This window comes from Tursiops truncatus, chromosome 15, assembly GCF_011762595.2.
Source record: "Tursiops truncatus isolate mTurTru1 chromosome 15, mTurTru1.mat.Y, whole genome shotgun sequence".
NCBI classification, from domain to species: Eukaryota; Metazoa; Chordata; class Mammalia; order Artiodactyla; family Delphinidae; genus Tursiops; species Tursiops truncatus.
This window is the reverse complement of record NC_047048.1, coordinates 17,282,946-17,302,992: the sequence shown is the minus strand read 5'-3', so window position 1 is coordinate 17,302,992 and position 20,047 is coordinate 17,282,946. Positions and strand designations below refer to the sequence as shown.

Genomic DNA, 20,047 nt, shown 5'->3' with positions numbered 1-20,047 from the left:
GAAATGATGGTTTTTATGCCTTACTGATTGGTCCGTTTTCACAGGGAAAAAGTTTCAGTCTGGTGGGCAAGGGGTGACATAACCTGGAAATGGGTTCTCATGACAACTAACACGTGTGGTTAGTGCTTAGATTTTCTGTTTGTCTAATTTTAAACAACTGTTTCTCCCACGAGAATAGGCTTTTCATTGAATACAGAGCTAAAAATCAAATTGAATACTGATTACCCAAGATGGAAAGAAAAGGCTGAGGCTTCTTTCTTTCTTTTTTTTTTCTCTTACTTTTCGCCGCGCTGTGCAGCGTGTCAGATCTTAGTTTCCCCACCAGGGGTCAAACCGGCGCCCCCCTGCGGTGGCGGTGCGAAGTCTTAACCTCTGGACCACCAGGGAAGTCCCAAGGGAGTTTTTGCTTGGGAGGTTCATGGGCTAGGAGTTCAAACCCCTTCCCCAACCCGTCCTCAGGCTGGGCCAGTGACAGGCGGGGTGAGGGGTCTCTCCCCGCACAGGGCCTAATAATAAATAATTCAGTCTCTTTGGGCCCAGTGGTCTCTGTTGCAGCCACTCAACCCTGCCGTGAGAGCGTGAAAGCAGTGCAGACTACACGTGCAATGGGTGTGGCTGTGTTCCAATGACACTTTATTTCCAGAAACCGGCGCCAGGCTAGATTCGGCCCTAGATGACCCTGTGCTAGGCTGCAGACAACCCAGTCGAGCAGCCTAGGAAAAGGCACTGGGTCCATCGGTACTTGCCTATGAAGTTCATCCTCTTTCCTGACTTGGTCTTTTTCATCTCCAATCATCAAAACTCGGTATCTGCATAGGAAACAGAAGAACTTGTGAATGGAGCCCAGCTCACCTTCCATAGCCAAGGGGATGCTCGCGGGAGGTGGCTAGTGACTGGCTAACGTGGCGGAAAAAACAGTAAAGTCCCTAAAACTGAAACATGTACATGTAAATTAAAATGAGAAAACACCACGTTCTGCCCATCGAATTGAGCGTGTTGCAAGAATGAGGGTTGAGGAAATGAGGAATGTTCGTTCACTGACCATTTTGAGGCAACAAGGAGACGTGAACTCACAGGGAGCGACTGTTAAGTGTTACCGGAGGAGGACACACAGCTGTGGGTTCACCATGATGAAGAACAAGCGTAAGGAAGAAGGTGGCGAGAAAACGCCCCACAGGGCATAGCTGTATCACGTGATGGGATTACAGGTTAACCCCCGGCCTACTTTTCTGAGCTCCAAGTAATATTGTTTTACTGTGTTCATACCAAGCAAATAAATATAGAAGTAAATCGTAGAACTCTACAAACAACATGGCCACCTATTTGAGACATTTCTTTGGTTTCTACAAAACTAAAGTCAAAACTCATCTTTGCAATCGTAAATACTTCCTAAAATTTAGGAACAAGACAAAGCACCTTTTCAGAAAAACGTGACCTGATTTGGGCCAAACAAGAAAATATTTGGAACCATCTTCTTTTTTGCTTTGCCTGCCCGAATGCTCAAGATCAAGTTCAGTGGTAAACTGTTACAGCTGGAACTTTCTTCTTTCCTCTAGATGGGTCATGAACTCTTATTTAAAACTCTTAAACGTCTCCTTTCATAACTAAAAGTTGCCCCACAAATTTATTGAAAATATGTGGGGACAGAAATTATACATAGGTAAACAGGCCACTTGAAACATCTTCAAGACTGAAGAGAAACCATGCCACCTGTGGGTTCTGGGGAAGAGTCTGTGGCAAAGGCAAACGACTACAAATCGCTCCTTGGCCCTGGCACACGGTGGGCACGACATCAACTATTTGTTGGGTGAATGAAAGGACGAGATCCCCAACGGAAACGCAGACAGCTCACTGAAAAGGTACCACACAGTTCACAGTGGGACCTGATGGATGGACGTTGTCTCTACAGGAAGAAATGTGGAAATACAGTGGCGAGAGTGACTATCCTAATGAGGATGGTGAAGAGAAGGAATTCACGTTTAGATGAAGCAGCGGAAATAGGTCTGGTTCACGGCCCTCAAGATTTTCAAGTTTCACAGGTCTGGGCTCAAAGCCAAGCATGTTCTTTTCCAGATGCCCAGTGGCTGAGCTGGAAAGAGCAGGGGCTCTGGGGTCAGACCTACCTAAGCTCAAATCCTGGCCTGGGGCTCACTAGCACTGTGACCTTGGGAAGTTAAGTACACCTCAGAGTTTCCTCGTGCTTAAAATGAGCAATCATAGCAAAAGGACTCAAATACTTGAGCAAGCCAGAATTAAGTCAGAGCAGGGCCTTCCTGTAATGGAAGGGAGTACTTGGTGGGGCGCGAGGGATGGCAGTGCCTCCCATTTTCAAGTCGCCCATGAGAGGAGACGAGGGCATCCAGAGTCAAGGGTAGTGCAGGGTTCGCTGCAAGGTCAAGTGGAATGGCTGGTGGGGGACACGCCCGTGGCGGTCCTGGCCGGTGACTTTTCCTCTTGCCCCAAAGTTCACACAGAACCTTCTCAAGGGAACCTTACCTGGCAAACAGCTCCTTGAGCGTGTCTGGGATTTCAAGGTTAGGATTCCTTAGGGCTGAACTGAACTTCTCTTTAAGCTTCTCCACAAATTCTTTAAACTCGCTGGCACAAACCTTTCAGCATGAGAGAATGAGATGTTAAGCCCTTTTTCTCCCTGAATGGAGGTTTCACTAAGACACGTTGAGGGAAAATCTTGTAGCAAACTCCCTCGGCAGCGACCTCCCAGAGACACTGACAGAAACACCGTCTCCTGTGCCCTCCTGCCTCCCCAGCCCCCCGGGAAGGCGACAGGTGCTCACCACTTCACTCGGAGGTGGAGAGCCTTACACCTGCGCCGCCAGCACTCTCCCCCAAGCCCCGGATGGGAGCCCCGAACGTGTCCTGTGCAGTCTCCTCCAATCAGCAGGCCTGCGTCCCCTTGTCGCCTCCCCCCGCCCAGGTCTGTCCCTCTGTGACTCACCTGTGCAAGTCGGCCTCCACCGCCACGCTCAACCTTGAACCCCAAACCAGACCCCTCCTCCTCTGTACCCAACCTGCGACCATCCCAGTGCAGACCTGGATCACAGCGTGGTCCCTCACTGCCTTGCCACCCCCAGGCTCACACCTCCAACTCATCCCCCATGGTGTGGCCGGCAAACCGACGCCGTCACCCTGCCGCCCGGTGTCCGGTGCTACAGGACAAGTTCACACTCCTCCCTGACGCCTCTCACTGCCGTCCTCCCATGGGGCACCTCGCCCCCCTTCCTTCTCTGCCTTTCCTCGGCTGGTCCCTCATCTCTGCAGTCTGGGCTCAGTGCTGACACATCTGAAAAGCCCTCTGTAGTACATGCCGTTGGTCGCCTCCTTCCTTCATCCCGTTCTCTCTTAGCAGTGGAGCCAGCCCTAATTTGGTGTGGGGAGAAGCCTGCCCAGCTTCCCGAGGCGAGTCAGGACGGATCTTCTGGGAAAGGCTGTCCCCTCCCTGGTACAAGGGCCCTCTCCCCACTTCTTCTTGCCCTGGGATTCTGTTGTGAGGACCAAGCTCCAGCAGTTACCTGGCAGCCATGAGGTGACCAGCATGAGGATGGAAAGCTGACCACCAGGGATGGGGACGGAGTGACAGGATAAACTTGGGACCCTGAGGACATCTCTGCTTTGCTGCACCTGCATAGGATAGCCTACTTCCAGGCTGCTTGGCACATGGGGAAAAAAAAGCCTTAAGCCCTTGTTATGTTTTCTTTTCCATCACCTGCATCAAAAGCACTCCTAGGGCTTCCCTGGTGGCGCAGTGGTTGAGAGTCCACCTGCCGATGCAGGGGACATGGGTTCGTGCCCCGGTCCGGGAAGATCCCACATGCCACGGAGCAGCTGGGCCCGTGAGCCATGGCCGCTGAGCCTGTGCGTCCGGAGCCTGTGCTCCGCAACGAGAGAGGCCACAATAGTGAGAGGCCCGCATACCGCAAAAAAAAAAAAAAAAAAAAAAAAAAAAAGCACTCCTAATTCTCCCTCTGAGACCTCAGCGGCCTGTGCTTTCCTCTCTCAGGGCGGCTGCACTGTTCTGCGGTGCACATTTACTTCTCTGCCTGTCCCACTGCCCTGTGGCTCCATTTCAGCTGGTCTCACTTGGCGCAAGGCCGGACATACACGCAGCGGAGTCCGGTGTTAGCTCAATGAGTGAGGGGTGAGCAGACTCTGAGCCACAGAGCAGAGAAGCCTGGGTCTGGAAAGACAGCTTCCTTCCTTGTCAATCACCGTCCCGGCCCCACCCACAGAAAACTCAGAAAGAAAACTCATGGTCGGGCTTCCCTGGTGGCACAGTGGTTAAGAGTCTGCCTGCCAACGCAGGGGACAAGGGTTCGAGCCCTGATCCGGGAAGATCCCACATGCCGCGGAGCAACTAAGCCCGTGCGCCACAACGACTGAGCCTGCGCTCTAGAGCCCGCGAGCCACAACTACTGACCCCGTGTGCCACAACTACTGAAGCCTGCGCGCCTAGAGCCCATGCTCCACAACAAGAGAAACCACCACAATGAGAAGCCCGCACACCACAACGAAGAGTAGCCCCCGCTCGCCGCAACTAGAGAAAGCCTGCGCACGGCAACAAAGACCCAACGCGGCTAAAAATAAAAATAAAATTTTAAATTAAAAAAAAAACCCAAAAAACTCATGGCCTATCCACGAGCTTTCCAGAAGTCTAGCTGTTTGTAATTTCTGAAGAGCAACCCTATTTTCTTAATAAAATAGACCCAAGACACAGCAGCGCTGCAAAGAGACATGGCAAATTCTAATCATCTTTAAAACTGATGCTGGACCCAGATCAAGTGAGGGCCACAGCCAAAGAACTGACAAGTCAATTTCCCAAATGAGCAGGGGGAAAGCCCATGTTTGCAAGGCTGGCAGAGGCACCGTGGGGCCCAGAGGACCAGACTAGAACCTAGAAATCCCTGCCTTCAGGGCAGGCTGAGCCCGACCACCGCGCGGGGCCCACCTTCGGGTCTCCGTAGTCGCATTTTCGATTCATGAAATCTCCAACCAGTGCCTTATCCTGGTACACCTCGGCGAGGCAAACCCTGTGGGGAGAGCAGGCCACAGTGAAGTCTGGGCAATGTAACGATGCCCACGTTCAGAACCACTGGAAGATTTCTGTCCTAACAGTTCTGGCCTTGGGTAAACACGAAGTATGATCTGCTTATGTGCCTGCTGGGTGATTATAGCTTTTGAAGATGAAGGATTTGGGGTCGGCCTGTTTGTGCTCACGCTTCACATCTCGACTTCTCTGCGCTTCTGTCCTCCACGTGCAAACTGAGAACAGTAGCTTCCACCCGCCTACCCTCACGGGGGTTTGGCCAGGACCACAGGAGAGACCTATGTCAAAGAGGATCTTATATTTAAAAACAGGCCCTGGTGTTTGGTATTCAGAGCTCCGGCCTCCTCCAGCACTCTGTCCATTGCGCACCTCTTCACACCTCCAGGCACCAAAAGAGCCTGACCTGCCCAAAGGGAAACGGAGGGAAAGACAACCAGCGTTTGCTGGGTTCTAGGAGCTGCGCACTTTGAAAGCTGAAGCTGCTCCTTCATAAACAGCCTGCAAGGTAGAGACTGTCATTCACTTCACAGCTCAGTGGGGCGTAAGGTCCGCCCCTGCCCCCGAGGTCACACAGAAGCCAAGGGCCAGGGCAGGTGGGACAGGTGTGGATACTATTGGTATCGTTCTGCTCACAGCCTCTAAAGGGATAAATGCCCCGTCCCAGGTCCCACAGCTCTGAGCTGCAGGGGACGGAGACCTGGCCTGCGCACCCTGCAGCCCTCTTCATGTCCCCCTTCCCCGGCTGCTGCAGGACAAGAGGAAGAGCGTCAGGCAGGGGCCAGGAAACCCAACTTCCAGATCTCACTTCACTGCCAGCTCACTGTCACCCCAGCCAGCTTGCATGCTGTCTCTGGGCCTGTTTCCACTCTGCAAAAAGGAGGACTTTGGACCAGGTGACCAGAGCCCTTTCAGACAGAACATTCTAAGAGTCTTCCATGCACTGGGGAAGTGGCTTCACACAGAAAGGTCCCTTGGTGTGTCTAACCCAGTGGTTCTCGTCGGGGTGATCTGCTCCCCCGGGGGGGCGTGTGAAGACATTTTTGTTTGTCACAGTTGGCGGGGGGTGGGGGTGGGGGTGGGGGTGGTGGTGGGTGTGGGCAGGTGGCTGCTAAACACCCCACAGTGCCCAGGACGCCCCACAACAGAGAATGAGCCGCCCCACGTGTCAGCAGCGCCGAGACTGAGGAGCCTGGGCAGAGGGCTGAGTCTCCTCTGCAGTCCAGGGCTGGGCTGCTTTCCTTGCAATCTGGCTGACTGCAGGCAGCGCACGGCTCGGAATCAACCCGGAGCCAAGCTCTCCCACTGACCCGTGGCCCGAACATCAGCTGGTGGAAGCAGCTCCGCTTCCCGGCCTCACCCTCATGCTGGCTGCAACACTCGGGTACCTTCCCACACCACCCGCTGGGCTTCCCCACTCGAGCCCACGCCGGCAGGGGGAGGGAGCTGCAGGAGTCTGACGGGGCTGGGGACGGCTTTACACCGTGGCCCTGAGAGGAACAGACGGCGGGCAGCCTCCCTGGCAACTGACGATGGGGGAGGCTTTGCAGCTCCCGGCCAGCTGCCATCCCCTCACGTCTTTAGGGAACGCCCAGCTCTGCTGAGGAAATGGCTGAGTGCGTTTGATCCATTGATCCCGTTCCTGTCTAGCTCCTTTCTGGAGTGAGCCATTGATGGACCACTAACACGGAGACATCGAGAGCTGCTCTGGAGTGTCGAAACCCTAGTGGAAACGGGCAGAGGCCTCTGCTTTCACCACACGCTACTCAGGTGAGGGGAAGAGGTAACATTCAGCGCTGTCACCTAGCCTGTTTCTTCACCTGTAACAAAGGAGCACCTGCTTCGCAAGCTGCTCTAAAGTGTAAGTAACACCTTGAATGTGCAGGTGCCCAGAATCACACCCAGCCCCCAAATCGAGGACAATGTCACTAACAGTCTCCAACAGACTACTGACGCGCTACTGGACGACTCAGACTTTATCTATCTGGATTTTACCGCCGACCCTTAAGCAAATGGGATGAAAGAAGTGTAAAGAGTGAACTAGAAGCACCGGGATACCCTGTCTTGGAGTCACGGAAGTTCAAAGGAGGCTTACTTGTAGTTCAGATAGGCCTGTGGATTTTTGACTATGTAGCGAGCTCTTCGTCCGACCGAATGGGATGTTTTATCCAAAGACTCTTCCAAGCTTGAGTGCAGAATGTCCCGCACGACCTGCCAGGGGACAAACGGGCCCTTCACCTGGATTAAACACAAGCCAAGACACAAACTCAGTATCCTCGGAGCCCACATTATGGGTCACTAATGTAAAGGAGGGGGGAATACGTCCTGTGGAACCTCTTTCCTCAGCGGACACTCAACACTGTCACCTCACGCATTTACTGGGCACTGACCATGTGCCTGGCCCCGAGTGGGTGCTGGGCAGAGAGGAGTAAGACAAATCCTCCAGGTCCAGTGGGAAGAGTATCTTTTGGTGACTAGTAGAGGTGCTCGGAGGGTGCTTGGGTAATACTGACTGGAGGGCAATGCGCCACAGGAGGTCAGGAGTATAGAAGATGCATTTCATTAGACGGTTGTAGAGGTTTAAGTACCCATCGTGTACACTCAAGAACGCTCTGTGTACGGCGCCTGTGGTTACACTAGTGGAAACGGAACGTGCCGAGTCACAGACTCAGGAGCCCCTCTCAGTGAACACACGCAGGAAGGCACAGCCCAGGTAAGGAAGGAGCTTGAGGACAGGGTTTTTTCTTTAGCGCCCCAGCAGGAGTGGGCCCAGGAATCTGGTGTAAGTTGAAGCGAATGAGTGGAGGGTCCGTGCAAGGCTCTCCTGGCTCCCCTGGCTGCGTGGAGGGCGGGGGGTGGGGTGGCGGGGGAGAGGCCTCTCCCATCAGTGCTGTGATGAGACGAGGCCAGGTATTAGGGACAGCAACACGCCTTCGGGTTCCTCCTGGCAGAAGGGATTGGGTGGGGATTTAGGAAGGGGTGGAGAGATAAGAAAATCTGGGGCAATAATAATACAGGAAAGGGATTTAATGAGCTTGCAGGCAGGGTGTCAGACCTCTCAGTGGGTTTCTCTTGGCTGGTGTGGCTGAGAACAGGAAACACAAACGGGGCTCCTATGAAGCCGCCTCACCTACTCTGCCTGGCGGTATTACTGCCTGGAAGGGGCCCTGGACGGGACACTGGCAGAGCCCACGCTCTGGGTGGCTTCTGGGAACCAGCCTGATGGGACATTCGCCTCGGCATGGCATGGGAGCCGGGGAGTGAAGCCGGGGACAGCCACCGTCCCACGCCGACTTGGTCTGCATGGACAGAGGGATTACTGCATGGGAGGCACCACGCGAGGGGCTGCAGCTACAAAAACAAGTAAGAAGTCTCTCTGCCTCTAGAAGCAGCCACTCCAGTGGGCTAAGAGGCGCCAGAAGCCAAAGGAGCAGCGTGAAAGGTACGCGTCCAAGGGGCAGAGCGAGAACGCAGTAACTGCTTCCCTTTGGCAGGATCAGGGAAGCCTTTCCAGAGATGATAAGCGGTTACTGAAAGATAAATAGGAGTTTTCCAGGCAGATGAGGGTGGGAGGCGGGGAGCAGGGAAGGGTCAGATTCCTGGTGAAGAGCGAGAGAGAGCACGGCTCTCAGCCGTGTGGCCTGCAGCCAGGCAAAGACATAGACGCGGGGGCCGAAGCCAGGAAACAGATGTGATAACTACGAAGAACCTGCAGTATAGCACAGGGAACCGCTATCAGGACCTTCTAATGACCTAAATGGGAAAAGAAGCTAAAAAAGAGTGGATATATGTATACGTGTAACAGATTAATTTTGCTATACACCTGACACTAACGCAACACTGTAAATCAACTATACCCCAATAAAATTAAAACAAAACAAAACAAGAAAACGAGCGTGGTGTATCCATTGCTAGGATTCTGGGAAATGCTTCTCCCAGTGGCCAAGTGGAGTAGATGGGATGGGTGAGAGGTCCCAGGCATGAGCCTCCCTATGTGGGTCCCATAGCGAGAGGGACTCGCAAATCAGCGGGCCAGAGGCTGGGAGGGGGCGGGGGCGCTGGGCCGGGTACCTTGGTGTTGAGGACGTTACTGGCAATCCGGCAGAGCACGAGCAGCCCGTCCTCCTGCATGGACCAGGTGACGCGCAGCCGGGTCATCCTCTGCAGGGCGCTCTGGTCGGCCTCGTCGTGGTATCGCAGCCTTTTGCTTTTTTCTTCCGGGAGCTCTTCTAAGGGGGGAAGAGGAGAGGGGGCCTCTAATAACCAGTTTGGAGCTGTCACTGTGGAGAGGGGAAGGGTCCCTACCCAGCAGGTCAGACTGCAGCAAGGTACTGGTTATCAGAATCTCATCGTGCGGGGAGTCATTTAAACTAATCACAAAAGACTCAGCCCATCCCGACAGACTTTTTTACCCCTTTCGTCATTTCTCTTTGGTCACATTTCATGGCGATGGGCTGGGCAGCCTGACGCAGCCTCTTGTTAGTTATCTGCCCATCTCTGATCCTTCCCTTGGAGGCACTGAGCCCTTTGAAAGCACCTCGCACAGAAGCCGAGGGAGCCTGCTTGGGGTGCGCTCTCTGGACAAGTGGGTCCCCACCATTCCCTGCTCTGCGACCTCAGAGATGCTGTGCAAACCCTGGCGCAGCGTGGGGACGACAAGGCCCACTCTACGGGGCTGCCTTGAGGAGTGAACGAGACTGGGTATAAAACACCTCGCGCAGCACCTGGCACAAAGTAGCTACTACCTGAATAATAACGGTCACTGACGTTACGGAATGTTTACTAGGTGCCAAACGCTGGAGTAAGCTTTTCACATACATTCACTTATAATTAAAAATAATACTTGGCAACAACCCCATGAGAAGGATACAATTATTATCCCCATTAGGCAGCTGAGGAATCTGAAACACAGAGAGATACAGCACCTTGCCCAAAGTCAGAGCCTAGTAAGCAGCAGACAGGATTGGAACCTGGAGCTCTCAACCACTGGGTTTCCCAAAGTTACTTCCCCTCGGGGAGTCGCTGGTGGTAGTTTCACGGGCAGACGCCATATGCTACCATGTGCTAGTGCCAACTCCCAAAGACTGTTTGTTTAGTGAGTGTCTTCCAGACGAGGGCAGGAGGAAAGCGGGCAAGAGCATTTACATTCAAATCGACACCACCGCGTATTTTGCCTTGTAATGAATTCGGGTCTCTGCGGGCCAAATTGACCTTCTGTGCATCTGGACGGGCTAAACGGAGGCGGCTGCTTCAGGGACGTGAACCTATTTGTTTTGGGCACCAGCAGAATAAACCACTAAAAACAGGTTCCTGTTAAGATATTCTGTTCTCAGCTGAAATAGCTACAGCTATCAGATCACCGTTAAAACACGCACACCACTGAGGTGATATAAAGGTGGCCTAAAACCCGGACACTGGTCTCCTCGCTGCCCTCCTTCGCTGTAAATACCGCCCAAATGAAGACTCCAAAAGGGCAATCTTTAAGGCACCGCACACGATGGGTTCACGAGATCTGGAGAGATCCTGCAGGCTTAAGTGACACCCATGTTGCCTCTGATTTAAAAACACAACATAACTTTAAACTTTGCCCTGATTAGCACAGAGGCAGATATTAAAAAGCAAACCAAAAGAATAATAGGATTTGGGCTGGTTGTGATGAGGACTTTGCTATGGATTTTTTGCCAAGGTTTTTTTTTTTTTCCCAGTTGAGAAGAAATTAGAAATTTGAACTGAGGGAGTTACTAAGTGAAAAGGCTCTACACAATGCAGAGACAGAGAAAGCAGGGGGAAGTACAGAGTCAGTTCGAGGCCCTCTCGGTCAGCAGGCTGGGTGTGGAAAATAAAACGTGATCACGCAGAGTTAGTGCTCCAAATTTAAGGAGACGGAACCCGAGTCTGAAGGCAGAGCTCAGGCTGGGCTGCGGGGAGGCTGCTGTCCATCCCCAGCCAGACCGTGCGTGCAAAGGCAAGCCTGGCAAACACGAACGAGCATCCCGAAACCTTTTTTCTTTCTCTTGATCTTCTTCCCAGGGTCCTTCTTCAGCCGTTTGCGCTTCTGGCTTTTCCCACCCCTCACTTTCTGGTTCCTGTCCAGCGTGGGCTCTCGGCCAACCTCAAAGTGCTCTTCTCTGTCAGCACAGAGCCCCGATCCCGCTCGCGCTTCTCCCCAGACAGTCAACCTGCCGTTGCCTGGAAATAAGCACAGGACACCGCCGCTGCAGAATGACCTCTGCAAAGGCCAGAAGCCAAAGCCAATGTGCAGCGATCGTGTCGGCCCGAGACGGTCCCACGTCTATTTCTGCTGAACTCCTGGCCCACGTACCTCCAGCGCCAAGAGGCAACGGGCGCTTGGACAGAAACGTCTGCAGCCTCACCGTGAGCCCGTTCTCCGACGCGGTGGTCTCCTAAAAGACGAGGATGGTACTGGATAAAGTGTGAGCTTTCATGGACCCCGGGGAGCCCAGGGCAGCCACAGCGCTGAGTTGCACGAGTCTCTGACGAAGAGGCTGTGCGGGGACTGCCACCCTCCTATCACACACGAACCCCCTCCCCATGTGACCTTTGTCTTACAGACTTTCTGTTCTTTGTTTTAAAAAGGCATACTTGTCCACATCGCAGAATAAATTAGAATCCATTGGGGGAGAAAAAAAAAAAGGCCAGGCAGATATTTAAGGGGCCTGACATGCCTTTAGTATACATGGAAGTAATTATTTGTGTCTCTGGTCAGTTTTGGTTTGGCCAGTTCAAAATCTGTGAGCCAGGAAAGGGACACGCAGGTGAGTAGCAATGGCAGCCCCCTGGGCTGGGGCCCGGGGAAGGATGCCCCCGTCCTGAAAGCCCACCCTTTTGGCCTTGTCGATGATGTAGCTGGTCCAGATCCAGTTTCGCTTCAGGTGTCCATAGAAACTGGAATCGAGCCCAGCGGCTCCCAGCCCATCTCCGGGGATAAAGCCTTCATCCACGACCTCACGGCTGCCCCTGGGAGATGGAAATAAACAGAAAACAAGCCCTCCTTGGGAAGTGAAAAGGGAGCTCATGGAGTGGGCAGGGGGCATTTATTATTAACTGTTACCTTCCCAGAAAAACACCTGGCAGGTGGAAGTAAAGGGCTTGTCAGAAACCCAGACTGTTATGTAAAATTCCCAATTTCTGCACCCACGGCCACTAACTTGCAGCCTTGGCACCAGAGACTCAGGCTTCCGGGCCTGATGGGGAAGCCCGATGGGGGGGCGGGCCAGAGTCTGCAGGACCAGGACCCCCGCGGCTCTGCGTGTGGGGGCGGGGCGGGGCGGGGACGCACGCGGTGTACTCCATCATGGCACACTTGCGCTCCAGGGTGTGCTTGTCCATGGCGCTCTCCTGCTCCTTCTGCAGACTGCCCTCCTCATCGCTGCCCTGATCTGGGCCGCTGTTCTTCCGGATGCGCGGGCAGCGCACCACGCCTAGGAAATCAGACACAAGCCCCGCTGAGGACACCTTCCTGCCACGGTCTGCTGGCCACGGCCTGCCGCGGGGTGGCAAGAGAAGACTGGATTCCCTTTCTGTGACCAGGCTCCCCACCAGGGGAGAGGGTCTGAAACTGGTGGACCTCCTTGCACAAAATGCAGAAGGCAGAGAGTTAAAGCTGGTCGTGAACCTGAGAACAGGGTCTGCGTGCAGCCTGTACTCTATTTGGGCGGCAAGGCGAGCAGGCAACCAGAGAAAGCCCCCGCCTTCTTCCCTCCAGGGGGATGCCCCGGGGAGCTGTGTGTCGCACAGAGGAAGTGACGAGTGAAAACGGCTGCACACGCTGGTGGCTGCCAGGGTCGGGCTGGTGGGAATCTAGACAGTGCGAGGCAGCCTCACAGTCTCCCTGGGCGCACTGGGCTCCAGGAACAGCCAGACGTTTCCTGAGTGCCCGAGAGGTGCATTAATTTAGTTGGGAAATTACATTCAGTGATTCCACAATAAAGCATCTCTTGCAAGGAAATATAAAATACGATTAAAACCGTTGCTTGAAAAAAACAAAACAAACAAACAAAAAAAACTGTTGCTTGTGTCGGGCCAGGGAAGGCTGTGATAATTTGCAGACGACCGAAGAGCATCTCATAACGTGATCGGTGGGGAGAGTCCATGCCCTGCACCTCCCAGCTGGGGCTTTACGTGAGATGTCTGGTTCAAGCTTCACCTCAGCCCCACAAGGCAGTGGTGGTGCTCCCAGATTAGAAATGAAGAAACGGAGGCTCAGGAGGTTACAAAGAGCTCACCCAAGGTCATGCATTTGAATGGACCTTGAACCTAAGAGGACTTCAGGCGATGCTTCACCTTGCACCACCGAGCTGCCTGTGGGAGACGCAGATTCAGGCCCTCCCCAGGGCTGCTGAATCCAAATCCCTGGACCGCGCCCAGTAATCCGCATTTCAGTGGGTTCCCCAGGTGCTGCCTGTGTGCACTCATGCTCTGGGAGCCTCACTTTAAAGGATCCTCACGTCTCATTATTGAAGGGGCAGAACCCCCTCAAATGTCTGTTGAATGAAGGGACAATCAATGCCTGATTAACGGACTCAATAAGCCCCCCGACATTTCGGCTCACGAACATGGGAAGGGATGGAAATTCACCAGTGGTCAAGCCTGAAAAACTCTGGTGCAAATAACATACTGGTTTGCAAATTTTTATCTAGGTATAAAATGCAGGGGAGCTAGGGCACTTTAAAATCTGCCCTGGTAAAAGCCTAGCTCACTGTTGATGCCAGAGGATTCTACAAAACACTGTTTCTAAAATTTGTCTGGACCCATTCAAGTACCTCTACTAGTGCTCATTAGCGTATGGGCATTCAACAGTTCTACCCAATAAACATGTGGCCCCTGCTTCGCAAAAATCCAAGTGTAACCTTGATCTTCCAGCTCTGTGACAGAAGGAAGAGAGGGAGTCCTCTCCCGGGTGCAGATGCAATGTGGCGTCCTTTTCCTCCTGGGGCAGGTGGCAAGAACGGAACTGATGAAAACTGGCTTAGAGGAAAGAGCACAAGACTGGAGGTTCTAACGCCTTCTACGAACCCTCCATTCATTCCACAAACATTTACGGGATGTCACCTATGTACCAGGCACTCTGAGACACGCTGGGGATACAAGCCAAATTCCCTATACTCAAGGAATTCCCAGAATGACATCAGATGACAGTAAAGATGCTGGAAAGGCTTTCTCGGAGAGAGAATGCTTGAAGTAGGAGTGGCCATCTGCAAGGTGAACATAGGTCGGGATGTTCCAGAGAGAGAAGAAAAAACAAGCCAAGGCTTAACTCAAAGCCCAAGTCATCTGACCCACTGGACAGTCTGGTCAGTCCCTCCTCCTAAAGACCTCCCAGCCTGTCCTCTGTCTTTCACTATCACCAGCGGACCTCTCCTGGACCTGAATCACAGCCCCTAGCTGGTCTCCCTGCTTCCACTCTGGTGCCTCTCAGTCTGTTCTCCACACAGCAGCCAGGGCAACTCTGAAAGACCTGAGATCTTGGCTTACAACCTCCAATGGCTTCTCACTGCTCTTAGAACAAACCTAAACTCTCCTCGTGTCCTGCAAGGCCCCGGAGTCTGCTTCCTGCCTGCTTCTCCATCTCATCAGCTGCCACTCCCCTCCCACGCACACCGGCCTCTTCCGTTTCTCCATCAACACTCGGGGCTGTTGCACCTGCCTGGGATGCTCCTCGTCAGCTCTGGTCACGGCGGACTCGGCCTCACCCTTTAGAACTCAGCTCAAAGTCTCCTCCTCAGAAAGGCTGCTCCTGACCAGCCCAGTAAAACACCCTCGATTCATCACCTGGTGTGTTTCCTCCCCAGCTCCTATCACACTCTGGATCTCTGTGTGCTGTGTCTTCGCCAAGACAGCATAAGTCCTGTTGCTGTGTGATCGTGCGCGGGAAAAGACACACACAAGGTGTTCAATAAATACCTACTGAAGGAGCAAAAGAATAAGGACAAAAGCGAAGCTGCGTGGGCTCAATGGGGTGGAGGGCTAGTGGCCCTCCCAGGTAAGGCCCACCACTGCCCTTTCTAAGGGAGCTTCCAGGACACTCCAGGCCTCTGGGGGACAGTCGGAAAACCAGCAGGCGGCTTCCAGTCTCTTCTAGCTCTAACTCCCGCTATCCCACAGAAAGGAGGGAAAACAGCGAGCCCAGTAAAGATGGATGGTACCTAGCGGGGTGTTGAGGCAGACGCACTGCAGATCGAACCAATAGTTCTCCACGTCCTGCATTGAGTTCAGGACGTAGAGACGCCTCTCGAAGGGCCGGCTGCTGTGGGCCAGGTTGTAATGGGGGTCACAGGTGGTGGTGTCCACGATGACCACATTCTTCTTCAAGAAGATAAAGACCTACGAGGGAGACACCGGATGGGGTGAGGGGAGAGCCTCAGCCTCAGCACCGGGTGAGGTGTCTGGAAACTGCGCTTAGCCGTCAGGACCGCCTTCCTCTGGGCCTGGAGGCTGTTACCTGATCTTTATCCTGAAACTTCTCTGTGGGCCCGAACTGGAGCAGCCCCATGTAGCACAGCTTCTGAAGGTTCTCCACCACCGAGAAAATGTAACGTCTGGAAAACAGAGGGGGTGGCGGGTTCTCAGCTGCCGTCAGGGGGTCTGCACGGGGGTGAGGGATGTGACTTGCTTCTTCTCCTCTCTTCGACCTGTGGGACCTTGAGGACGGGCCTTGGGCCTGAACTGTGCTGAGACCCAGAACCCTCATCCCAACACCAACCAGGGCAACGGGGCATTGATCCTACTTGGGGGGCTTGAGTTCGAAAGTAAAAGTAACAGAAGGAAAGACCCACCTCATTACCTGCAGTCTTTATCGGCAGATTTTACTCTAAAAGAACCTTGAAAGCAAGTACTAAAGTGTCCCAGCCCACACTGCATTTGCCTCTGTGCTTTATGAAGAAGGCACAGGTGGCTGAATTAATGACCTTGGGTCGCTACAACCTGGCAGGCAGAAACCTTTCCTCTTCCTGGTCAACGATTACTCAGAAGCGTAACTCCAAGGGGCCTACCAGGACCCTCGGCCGCCCTGAGTCGGCTGCAGGGACCTCACCTCTTGTACAGAAGCTGTTGCCGGATGGGCCTGGGGAGAAAGCGGATCAGCGTGTGCTTCTTCAGAGGGTCGTTCAGAAACTCCTCGAGGTTGTCCACCTGAGAGGTGATTTTCAGGCTCAGCTCACCCTCAAGGACAGGGTGAATTGCAAGAATTGTGAAAAAAAACCCACTACTTTCCAGGCTGTGGTCTCGCTGAATCTGGCCATCCGTCCCACGGGAACAGAGCCCCCTCTTGCCTGTCACTCCAAACCCCCCACATTTCTCAGTCCTGACGCCCCTCCCCTCCAACCCATCTGCCACACTGCTGGGTACAGTAAACAGGCGGCCTCATTCACTGCTGGTGGGCATGCAAAGTACTAAAACATTTCTGGGGGACAATAGGGGAATATATTTATTCATCTTTAAATAATTTAAAAAGGATGAAGGATGCTTATTGCCTTTAAAGCCAGTGATTCCACTTCTATCCTTAACCCAAGACGAAAAATTTTGGAGCTGCCCACAAATACATCTAACAAAAAGTATTCATCAACCTGTCACTTACACCACCAAGAAACTGGAGCTTAAATGTCCAAAAATAGAGTATTGGTTAAATACATTAGGGTACGTGCATAAGAAGGAATACTATGGATGTACTTAATATCAAGGGAAAGCAACGATGTGGAAAATACAATACATTGTTCAGCGGAAAGAACAGATCATAAAAGAGTAAATACAGCATGGTCTCAATTCAGTTTTTTTTAAAAAGGAAGACCTCACATATATACACATGCATTACATACAAACATGGCACAGGAAGAAAAAGACTAGAAGAAAATGCACCAGAAACACTAGCAGTGATACCTCTGAGTGATGAAGCTATAGCATTTCTATGGTAATTTCTATTTCTTCCTTTTTCTGTATTTACCAAATTTCTAAAAATATATTTTATTGCTATACCCTAATTGTCTGTCTTTTGACTGATCTAGAAGAACAAGTCTTTGAAATATTTCCCTTGACTCACCATCTATCCATCCATCCACCCAATCTATTCTGTCTGCCTTTCTCTTTCTTTCTTTCTTTGTCTATCTATCTATCTATCTATCTATCTATCTATCTATCTATCTATCTATCTAGCGTGTCTATCTATCTATCTATCTAGCCTCTCTCTCTCTCTCTCTATCTACCTACCTACCTATCTATCTACCTATCGAGCCACCCAGCCAGCCAGCCAGCCAGGCAACTGCAAGCATTTTCTCTTGACAGGTGAGTGTAGGCCCTCTGGTATGGAGCTGAGGGACCAGCCCCTGAGAAAGCCTGGGAGTCATCAGTACCTTGTAGCTGACTTGCACAATCTGGGTGAAGATGGAGAGGGGCAGGCAGAGAAGAATGTCACTGACCAGAGCCCAGCCGAAGCCAAAGTCCTTGTGGACTGGGACGGGAGGGATGTAGCGCGTCCACGAGGCTTCATCCACGTACACTGGGAGAAAACAGGGGTCAGTCCTGAGACAGGGTCCCGGTCATGATGCTGGTGTCGCCTCCCAGTAGGTCTTGGTTCCCTCGCACCACGAACTAGGGCAACACCCTCCTCGTCAGGCAGGAAGCCCGGAGGCTCAGGACGCTTGGATGATGTCTTTGTTTGGATCAGGGCAATAGGGGACTCAGCCGGTTCAGGTCATAAGGACAAGGAACCACCATGACTCCCCTCTGGACCCCACTGGGGCCTGCCTGCCCAGGGCATCTCACCGGTCTCCGTGGAGAGCTCCACTTCACCCTCCCGGGTGGCTCCATCCTGGGTGTCCTGGGGTGGGGCATCCAAGGAGGCCTCCAGGTTGCTCCCGGAGGAGGATGGGGCCCCCGTCCTCCTTTCGCTGCTGCAGCCCGGCTTCTCCACCGTGTCCTTGGCAGGGTGCCCATAGATCAGGTACCACAGAAACATGTGGATCACCCGCAGGCGAGGCATTTTGGGCAGAAACCCTAGAGAACGCCCAAGTCCAGGAACTGGGGCAAGAAAGGAGGGCGATGCTTGAAAACCCCAGATTCAAGTGAGTTCAATTCATTCAAAAACTATTGAGTGCCACTGTAGCCCAGGGGCCAGAGACGGCAAATGTTTTCACCCTCACAGGACTTACTTTCTAGCGGGAAAGGGCAGACAGTAGCAAACTACCTAAGATAGTACATCAGATGGAAATAAAGCAAGGAAGGCAGAGGAGGGCTATAATTCTACAGAGGCCTGGAAGGTCTTACTGGGGAGAGGCCTTAAGGGACATCCTCGAGTTGGTGAGGCAGCGGACCATGCAGACACCTGGGCAACATGCCCCCCAGGGCGAATGCAAGAAGCCTGAGACGGGGGTGTGCCTGGCACAATGGAGGAAGGGCCGGTTGGCCCGAGTGACGGGGTGGAGCAAGGAAGGAGGAGTGTGCAGGAGGTGAGCCAGAATGTAAAAGGGCAGCGGGCCACCACGACAGACCCCAGCAAGAGGACCTGAGGCTGATGGGGACTGTGCAAAACATCCCAGAATCGAGGTTCTTCTCAACAGCTTATTTCTTTGACACAAAGTGCTCCTTGACTTTCCCCAGTGAGAGGAGACAGGTGAGAGCCAAGGGACGCATAGGAACAGGGTGGCGAGGACAAGGGACTGCAGGGCCCCTCCTCTGCCGTCAGGCCTGCACCGCGCAAAGAGCTCCCAGCTGCCTCTGGTCCACTCAGGTGCACGTGCTGCTCCGCTGTGCCGCCTCGTGCGCAGGTTTCTCCCTCCATCTGTACTTTCTAGATGTGACACCTTAAGAGTCTGGGCCAAGTCCCTGTGCCCGGAGCCCTCAGCAAGGGAAGTCACACAAATGACCTCTCCTGCTCAGAATCCCCGGGTTGCCGGGTCCCCCACCAGGACGTTTCTGCCTGACAGAAGTCTGTGGGCCGTCACCATTGTCCTCCTCCTCCAGCTGCATGCTGTGACCAGAGACTACAACTACACCCCAGCTACGAAGGCCCGGCCGTGGGCACCGGCCCAGCACAAGCTGACGTCAGAGCAGCTTGGTGTGGGGTGAGGGGAGACGGCCCTGTTTGAGATCTGCAGCCCAGAAAATTAGATGAATGCTCAAACCCGTCAGTGGCTGTAACTACCAGAGGCTTGTGGGCTCAGGAAAGGCAGAGATTTTCTGTGGTTTACAGAATGTTCCAGCCCAAGGGTATTCAGCAGAAAGAGTTAGTCTTCGTGAACAATTCCTCAGGTTGGAACTTGGCATAATTTCACCTGGGCCTCACAACAGCCTTGTGAGGTACTCCGGGCAAGAATCACCCCCATTTTACAGACAGGAAAACTGATGCTGGCACGTGACCAGCCCCCCACAACCCCAGCTGTTGATTCAGACCTGACTCTCTGCCTGCAGCCCGGGGCTCGGATGTGCAACACCAAGTGACTCAGAAGACGACATGAAACACAAACAGACCCTGACAAGAAGCTGCTTTTTACCTACAACAGGGTGATAGTTTTTCAGCTGGGTTATGCCCATTTTCTCATCAGTCTTCTTCACCCGTCCACTTTCTACTTTAGAGGAAGCATTCAGCTGAGAGTCTCCTGATCCTCTTGGGCCCCCTTTTCCTTGACTTTCTTCTTCAGCTTCCCCTTGAGGCGCTGGAGGCTGGGGCGCTTTAACCCTGAAGTCCAAATATAAGATGTTAGAAAACCAAGGGCTGAGAAAGGACAGGGTCTGTCCTCAAGAATTTGGCCCTGGGGTTTCAAATCAACTGCCTGTAGGGGCCAAACAGGTGATGTAAACGGATAAAATGTGTCGGGGCACTGGACATTTGGGGGTGACCTGGACAGTGGACCCCCACCTACGGGGCGGCTGCTACCTCATGAGAAGGGCTGCCCAATGTGCTGGGGCCGCTGACACTTTCATCGATGCCAGAAATCAGGAATTTGACATGAAATTAATTGGTAACTGATTCAAAGC

The 20,047-nt window shown here is 53.1% G+C and overlaps 1 protein-coding gene across 3 annotated transcripts in view; it reads right to left on the bottom strand.

Moving 5' to 3' along the window:
* GTF3C1 (general transcription factor IIIC subunit 1) overlaps nt 1–20,047 on the bottom strand; it is a 72,761-nt gene that overhangs the window by 13,639 nt on the left and 39,075 nt on the right. Inside the window, exons 14-29 of one of the 3 annotated variants that reach the window (XM_073792181.1) lie at nt 19,564–19,748; nt 17,837–18,091; nt 17,425–17,570; nt 16,113–16,210; nt 15,522–15,618; nt 15,226–15,403; nt 12,360–12,501; nt 11,902–12,037; nt 11,382–11,463; nt 11,060–11,248; nt 9,131–9,288; nt 7,155–7,297; nt 4,964–5,045; nt 3,725–3,886; nt 2,497–2,609; nt 747–809 (exon numbers count right to left, since the gene is read on the bottom strand). In XM_073792181.1, coding sequence (XP_073648282.1) covers nt 747–809; nt 2,497–2,609; nt 3,725–3,886; nt 4,964–5,045; nt 7,155–7,297; nt 9,131–9,288; nt 11,060–11,248; nt 11,382–11,463; nt 11,902–12,037; nt 12,360–12,501; nt 15,226–15,403; nt 15,522–15,618; nt 16,113–16,210; nt 17,425–17,570; nt 17,837–18,091; nt 19,564–19,748 — 2,229 coding nt within the window. The remainder of the gene's footprint in view (nt 1–746; nt 810–2,496; nt 2,610–3,724; nt 3,887–4,963; nt 5,046–7,154; nt 7,298–9,130; nt 9,289–11,059; nt 11,249–11,381; nt 11,464–11,901; nt 12,038–12,359; nt 12,502–15,225; nt 15,404–15,521; nt 15,619–16,112; nt 16,211–17,424; nt 17,571–17,836; nt 18,092–19,563; nt 19,749–20,047) is intronic. The other 2 variants (XM_073792182.1, XM_033841075.2) reach the window with 2 other exon arrangements.